At 41.5% G+C, this 8,382-nt stretch overlaps 1 protein-coding gene across 1 annotated transcript; it reads left to right on the top strand.

Moving 5' to 3' along the window:
* Positions 1-4,342: 4,342 nt before the first annotated feature.
* Positions 4,343-4,688, top strand: LOC110945936 (histone H4). Its single transcript, XM_022187517.2, has one exon. The coding sequence runs from the start codon at positions 4,352-4,354 to the stop codon at positions 4,661-4,663; it is 312 nt and encodes a 103-aa protein (XP_022043209.1). The 5' UTR covers positions 4,343-4,351; the 3' UTR covers positions 4,664-4,688.
* Positions 4,689-8,382: the final 3,694 nt, after the last annotated feature.

The raw sequence follows: 8,382 nt of genomic DNA, 5'->3' as shown, positions 1-8,382 counted from the left end.
TCCTGAGAAGGCTGGGACGCGAACTAGGGATCTCCTAGGTGCAAGGCCAAAGTGCTAACCACTGAGTCACTGTGCAGCCTTCTGCACCTGTCATTCATAATGAAAAGCTGTGTATCCCCTTAAACCTAACAATAATGGCATTTAACATTTAGATTCTTTCCTAATGAGTTGATTATAGTCTGGCATCAAGTCTGTTTTCACTCTCATTTTATAGTGAGTATCACCCTGATACTGATGTCAAAATTTTGTGAGTCTGAACATCTTAAAAGAATGAACTGCTGTCTAGTGTTTGTGCATTGTAGTATTAGACATGACTATTTACACTGGAGTTATTTTCACGATAATGTTATTCACTGGTAAAGTAGCCATCAGTAACACTGAGTTGGTGTCAAGTTGAAAACGTTAATTTCCCCTCCTAGGCGATGGGCCGAGTACGTCTATCTGCTTTCGTTTACTAAACAGTTGATCCCCTGCCGGTAATTTTCAGATTTTTTAGTATTGTGTAGATAAATTATCATATAACATATAAGCTAATGTTTCCAACCTCAAATGTTGCACATTTTCATATATAACATTGATATATTCGTCACACGAGCTAATGGATATGCTGTTAGCTCCAGCAACCACAAACCAATGAGAGCTCTTGTTACTACTTCGTGGACTTCAGTTGGCCAATCAGATTCTTCGTATTTCTGGTAAAGCCATAACACAACGTCTTGTGAAGACTGGTTAAGACAGGTTGAGAGCAAACAAAGGAAAGGTAAGATATTATATTATTACTCGATTGTCATGTGAAAACCTTTGATTATTATGAGAAATTGATGCAATGGATGCAAACGAAGCATATTGACGGCACATTGTAATGCCGAAATTAATGTTAATGTTTAATGAAACGTAACGTCGCTGCAGGTAGCATGTCACCAGTCACCAGGAACAACAGCTGCAGTTGTTTAAGATAACAAGTGACAGTAACTAGATGTCCAACACGTTTAAACGAGAAAAAGGTCAGATATTATTAAGGTAGTGTCTACAGATACGGACCCGTACCCGTAGCCGGCACTTTCCATTTGCCAGACAGATACGGACCCGTACACGAGTCTCGCGAGTCAAGAAGCTCCTAACCACTGCAAACTGTTGAAAGGTAAGCAAAGGTTAAGGTTAGGGTTAGTGTTAGGGTCGGGTTTAGGGTCCGTACCTGTAGTACCGATGCTACGGGTCCGTACCTCTAGCATCTACCGGGAGTCACGTGACTAGATCTCGCGTATCTGATTGGCAAATGGAAAGTACGGGTCCGTACCTCTAACAACTACCTATTATTAATTACTCGATTATCATGTAATATTTTTTAATATGAAAAGTTTATGCAATGGGTGCAAACGAAACTTATGTTTAATGAAACGTAACGTCGCTGCAGGTAACATGTCAAGATCCACCAGGAAAAACAGCTGCAGATGTTTAAGATAACAAGTGGCAGTAATTAGATGTCCAACACATTAGATTTCCTGATCTGATCAGCTTTGCTATTGATATATATTTAATTAATTTCTATTTTTTTGAGATAAAGTTTGTAGTTTTGTTAGAGCTTCAGTTGTTGTGCATCCGTGACTAGGATATACAAGCGTAGGTTATCATATGGACATTAAATGAACTGACACCAGAAAAAAATTAACTTGAACAAGATGAACTTTATACAAAAAAGTGCTATGAAAGCCACAAATCTGGCATAAGCATGCCCATGAAGCTTGCTCTCTTTTTTCTCTTCTTATGTTTCGTGTCCTGCAGAATTGGAGCAGTCAATACATGCACACGTCTGTGCATGGTAGCTGGTGCTGTTTGCATGTGCATCTCCCCTGCACACATTTTAGTGCTTTGCACTGGCAATGCACTAGCTCCAAAACACTTTTCGGTGCTGGTGGAAGTGTCATCCAATGGATCGCAAAGGATTCTTTTTCAATCCTCCATCCATGTTGTGTTGGTGTTGGGATGTCTGGCTGGCTTTCTAGGCTTCTCCTGTATATTGCTGCCTAGTAATTTGCATGCTGAATGTGCAAATGTATGGAGTCTTTATTTGGAGGAAGACGTTGTTCAAAACATTTTCCTGTTTTGAACATTTGAGAGAGTTTTTCCTTAACCCTCTTTCTGTTGTGCCAGATGTTGATATATCTGTTCTCCTTGCATAGCAGGCATGCAACAGGCAGGAGGTGTGGAGCCCTTTTGGGTTGTTCTGGGCCACTTGAAGAGCGCAGAACCCGAACCTTGGATGCAGCACCATCACTGGTATCTGGCAGCGGTTCTTCTGAACATTGTAATGGCACTAAAATGTAAGTTACAAGTGATCAATAAATGGAAATGATCTAAATTCACATTGTTATAAATAAAATACATTTGTAAATTTAAAAAAAAATACTTCTGATGTTGTGGAGAGTTTTATTTTGCTGTGGTGGTGCACTACAATCAAGTACATGTAAAAGAAATGTGATCATTGCATCACTGTGATCTTGTCTGATTAATTTTCAATTTTGACTGTTCCATTCACTCAGATGGAGAAACATATCTTTTTTTAGTATGTTCACAGATAACTGTGAACTGTATTGGCTTGCAATGAGTTAGTATGTCACATCTTTAACATATTTGGTCATCATACTTGCAGTATTGCAATACAGATAATGGATTTGATACAAACCTTCATTTTCTTGGGCTGACTTGGCTTGCTTACAGTTTGCTCTTCGGATGTGGTCTTTGTTTGTGAAGGCACTGTAGCATTCTCTGTGGTATCCCACATTGCTCGGCACGTCAGGGACATCTTCATGCTTTTATTAAATGCTGAAAATGCATTTTCAGCAATAAGCATTTCTGCAGTGTTGAGGGTAACCCATTGTTTGGCACAACAGACAAATTTCTCCCAGCTTTTCTGTGAAAAAGGTGTTACTGCAGACTTTGTGTCAGACTAAATGCATGCAGCACTTCATCTTCCTACGTACTACCAAACATGTGGGGGGTGTGTCACAGTGTAAGATGCTCTTCTGGGGGTACAGTATGTGTCTAAGTGTGTGTGCGGAACTGCAGTGCAGAGGTCAAGTGAAAGGACAGACCAAGGGACGGACCACAGCAATAGAGACCATGGCAGAGACTTATCCATTTATTTAGACATTCTGGTATTTAAGTAAAACTGCTTTAAATATTGTTCATTTGACACTGTAATAGTGGCTGCTGTGTTGAATTGGAAAGCTGATGTAGTGTGAAATATGACAAAGAAGGTCAAAGAACGTTGGATATTTAACGGCAGGAGAAAACAATAGCATTGATTTTTTGCTGTGCAAGTGTACCATAACACTGTTAGGAAATAATAATTGACCATGTAGTCTGAGGCTTCTTCCTGGTTGTCATGGAGATGACGTAAGTAGCCCCCTTCATTTGCCTGCTCAAAATTAAAAGTTATTGCTTGCTCTCTTTCATTAATGTGCACAAACTGAAGTTGGAAACAACTACTAATATGCTTAGAATAATTTTTTCTGTCTGCAGTGAAAAATATTCCTCCTTACATGGCTGGGATCAATGAATAACACGTTTTTTGGCTTTGGCCCATAGCCTATCCAGACTCGCCACTACTGCAGCTGATCTCTGCTGGTTTGGGTGTGTGGGGCTGCTGTGTGCATGTCATGTATGTGATTTGTGTGTAAATCGAACACTGCCTCTGATTGGCTTACCGTGAAAGCTCACTCTACCTAAGCTAATCATTATCACTATGCGGTCGTTTCGCCCCCCAATCACCAAAGGAAAGAAGAAACAGCTTTGCAGCTCCTGCGGCTGAGAGCCAAGTCCAATCAGAAGAGCTTCAATGAGTAGCTTTAGGTTTTAACTCGCCTTATTTAATTGTCGGTAACGGCAACGGTCTTGGAACAATGGAAATAGTAATGAGCTAGATTACCCCTTACTGAAAAAGTAAGGCCGTTAATTTCAACGCCGTTTATTTTAAAAACCATCACTGAATATGAATATGACACGTTAAATTCATGTCTCGTGTGTGCTCTACGATGAAACTGTTCATGTTTTAAACACAGTTCTTCTTGTATCTTCTGAGCTGCTGTAATGTGTGCATTTCCTGCTGAAGGATCCATAAAGACAGAAGCTGCTGATCCTGCTGTTGGTCAGTTGGTGGCGCTGATGGAGCAAAGCAGCAGCAGAGAAATACACAGAAGGAGAGGAGGAGGAGGTGAAGGAGGGGGAGGAGGGGGAGGAGGGGGAGGAGGAAGAGGCCCGCCTCTGTCTTCTATCACGTCCTCAATAGAGACTTAATTCTCCGTGAAGCCAGCAGCGGCATCATTGAGCAGAAACCGTAAAAATAACGAGTATGTCTGGACGAGGTAAAGGAGGAAAAGGACTCGGTAAAGGAGGCGCCAAGCGGCACCGTAAAGTTCTCCGTGATAACATCCAGGGAATCACTAAACCTGCTATCCGCCGTCTGGCTCGCCGCGGTGGAGTCAAGCGTATCTCAGGTCTGATATACGAGGAGACCCGGGGTGTGTTAAAGGTCTTCCTGGAGAACGTCATCCGTGATGCCGTCACCTACACCGAGCACGCCAAGAGGAAGACGGTGACCGCCATGGATGTGGTGTACGCTCTGAAGAGACAGGGCCGCACTCTGTACGGCTTCGGAGGTTAAAGTCAGCGTTCATGCAGCAAAACAAAGGTCCTTTTCAGGACCACCATCTCCTCTACAGAGCAGAATCCTACTGATCCTCAATGACTCAATGTTAGTCTGAGAACATTATTTAAGACACCCGAAATAAATTAATCTTTTATAACAGGGGACAAGGTACGTTTTATCCGTTTGTTTCCTGGCTATAAAAGACACAAGCAGAAACAAAAAATCAAGCCGTTTTTTCGTTTTGAGCAAAAAACAAAAACAAAAAAACAGGAAACGGTTCGTTTTTTCGTTTTCACCCCAAAAATGAAAATACGACTCCATATTCCGTTTCATTGGTGGGCGGGGCTTCGGAGCCTGCCAGTGCACAATAAAGCTCCTGCTCATCACAATAAAGCTCTTGCGCTGGCATTCATAGACAGACTGACTTTCATTGTATTGCCTGCCCCCACTGCACTTCCCCTAACTCTAAATCAAAGCAAGTCGTGTACACAGTAATGACAGTCATAACCAGTGGTGTAGTCTAGTTTTTTCTACTGGGTATACTCCAACCTCATAAACCAAAGCCAGGTCAGGTTCTCATATATGTGCGCATGCACTCACATGTCCACGTGCGCGCGCGCACACACACGCACACGCACACGCACACACACACACACACACACACACACACACACACACACACACACACACACACACACACACACACACACAGCAGCAGCAGCTCCTTTATTTCAAACTACCAATTAGATACTTATAGACATTATAGCGTCAGCAGCTCCTCCTCCTGCCATCAGGTAGACCTGATGTTTCCTCTTCATCAGGTAGAGTTGATGTTTCCTCTTCATCAGGTAGAGCTGATGTTTCCTCTTCATCAGGCTCCCTTTCCTAAACTTTAACCTTAGCTCCAGCTGTAGTGTTCCCTAAAGTGGCAGTATTCACAGGACAAGCAACAGGCTTATTAAAACACTGAAATAGTTTCATTTAGCTTTGCTTTCTTTTTCTTATTTTTTCTCCACTGACTGATGTTGGGTCATTAGAAGTTCTAGACTCATGTCCCTCTTCTTCTAAGCCAGGGGTATTCAGCTAAAATTCAGAGCGGTCCAGTCAGCAAAGGTCCAGAACATCATAATGTCTAACTTGAGTTACTGTGATATATGCTGATGTAACCTGGTAGTTTTATTAGAGTCTGCCTGTAATCAAAAACTGACCGTCAAATAAATTCAGTACGGTTCAAAAACATTTTGACATTTATTAATAAATAACTTATATATAACTGTATATCTTAAAATAAAGTGCAGAACTTAAAAAAGCATGACTGAACAACCTGAATCAACTTCTATACATCTTTTACAATACCTAAATCTCATAAATGTAAACATTTGAACACTTTTACATTTTTGTCTGTCTCATATCACTCCCCTAATATCTCTGCAGCTTAATGGGAGAACTGAGCTGCTGCTTGTTTGAGCCGTTCTCAAAACATATTTTGATTATGTTCATAGTTGAGAAAGCTGCCTTACAGCTGTTTGCTGAGCCAAACATGGTCAGCATGTGACCACAGTCTGTCCTCCAGAGATGTATAAGGCACAAAAGATACGGTCTGAATTTCCATATAACCACTTAAAAATGCGCAAACACATGTATTAGTTTGTTTTTGTGACATAACGTTCACTTTTCTCTGTGTCAGGAAGCGGTGAAGCTGTATGGGACGGGGGAAGGTGTCTGGCTGAGAACAGGGCTCACTAAAGGCCGACCGCGGTCCGGATCCGGACCCAGACGCCGTCTATACGGGTGTAAATTTGACAAGTCGCTTCTATTTTACCGGTGCAGCTTTCCAGTGTTTATCATTGGTCTATCGGCTCAGAAACGCACAGACCAATTATGTACGAGTTCAGGCATCCCACGTGATGCTACTCAGCCAATGACGTCGCTGAATCGCATCGCAGCTCTGCCTTCAAAAAGCAGCTGAGAGATGAGGGACAGAGAGGACAGTAGTGATAGAAGTTCGGCTCTTTTTTAGAGAGCTTTTGGCACTGCTTCCAAAGAAAAGCCGGTTCTTTCAGCTCCCAAATGGCTCCTAATTTATTATTCTTTGTAGCCTCATGTTTTAGCCTAACCTGGCAAATATGAATCATTTGTGTTTTGACAAACTCATTTTCATTCAGTGTTTTTATGAGAAGCCTCATAATTGACTCATTTTGTACATTTGCTCTGTTACAAAAACAGGTATTCTTGCTTTTGTTTATTATTTCAACCAAACTTTTTTGCACAAAAAATAAATGAACAAAACTCTGCACATGAACCCACAGAACCAGAACAGAAACAGAACCAGACTCAGTGTTCAAACAGTATAAATGTCCTCAGAGCAGGCTGACATTCAGAAAAATCAGATGGCTGAGCTTGGATGGGCTGATACCATTTCTTCTTTCAGTGAATATCTGCCGTGTTTTTGAGAAGATTCTCTCAGATGGAAGAAGTTGTCTCTCCTCCATCACCTTCACCAGGTGGGGCAGACTGAGGCCTTGTCCTGCTCCAGCTCAGTGGGTCGTCTGCTGGTTGGATGAGGGGTTCCTCTAGATATGATCCTCCATTACCACATCAGCTGTAGGATTTCTCCTGAATCATCTCCTGTAGCTCTTCCATCAAAGAGCCTCCACACAGCAGAAGTTTGAGATTCCTCCTCCACTTGGTCCTCTAATGGTGGAGGTGTCAGACTGCTGCTCTTATTCTCTGAAGTTTCTCATCAACAGCTCTGTTGTCACTGAAGGCAAGCTTCTTTAATCTAGGATCCAGTAACATGTTTTCGGCTAGGACAGTGTTAAACTCCATACTCCATTAAATACGTTAGGAGTCGGCTCTTCAGATTCACTACAAAGCATCGGCTGTGAGAGTCGTATCTTTTGTGCCTTATACATCTCTGGAGGACAGACTGTGGTCACATGCTGACCATGTTTGGCTCAACAAACAGCTGTAAGGCAGCTTTCTCAACTATGAACATAATCAAAATATGTTTTGAGAACGGCTCAAACAAGCAGCAGCTCAGCTCTCCCATTAAGCTGCAGAGATATTAGGGGAGTGATATGAGACAGACAAAAATGTAAAAGTGTTCAAATGTTTACATTTATGAGATTTAGGTATTGTAAAAGATGTATAGAAGTTGATTCAGGTTGTTCAGTCATGCTTTTTTAAGTTCTGCACTTTATTTTAAGATATACAGTTATATATAAGTTATTTATTAATAAATGTCAAAATGTTTTTGAACCGTACTGAATTTATTTGACGGTCAGTTTTTGATTACAGGCAGACTCTAATAAAACTACCAGGTTACATCAGCATATATCACAGTAACTCAAGTTAGACATTATGATGTTCTGGACCTTTGCTGACTGGACCGCTCTGAATTTTAGCTGAATACCCCTGGCTTAGAAGAAGAGGGACATGAGTCTAGAACTTCTAATGACCCAACATCAGTCAGTGGAGAAAAAATAAGAAAAAGAAAGCAAAGCTAAATGAAACTATTTCAGTGTTTTAATAAGCCTGTTGCTTGTCCTGTGAATACTGCCACTTTAGGGAACACTACAGCTGGAGCTAAGGTTAAAGTTTAGGAAAGGGAGCCTGATGAAGAGGAAACATCAGCTCTACCTGATGAAGAGGAAACATCAACTCTACCTGATGAAGAGGAAACATCAGGTCTACCTGATGGCAGGAGGAGGAGCTGCTGACGCTATAATGTC

This window comes from Acanthochromis polyacanthus, chromosome 3 (assembly GCF_021347895.1).
Source record: "Acanthochromis polyacanthus isolate Apoly-LR-REF ecotype Palm Island chromosome 3, KAUST_Apoly_ChrSc, whole genome shotgun sequence".
Classification (NCBI taxonomy): Eukaryota; Metazoa; Chordata; class Actinopteri; family Pomacentridae; genus Acanthochromis; species Acanthochromis polyacanthus.
Note: the sequence above shows the minus strand (reverse complement) of the source record. Positions and strands in the feature narration are given on the sequence as shown.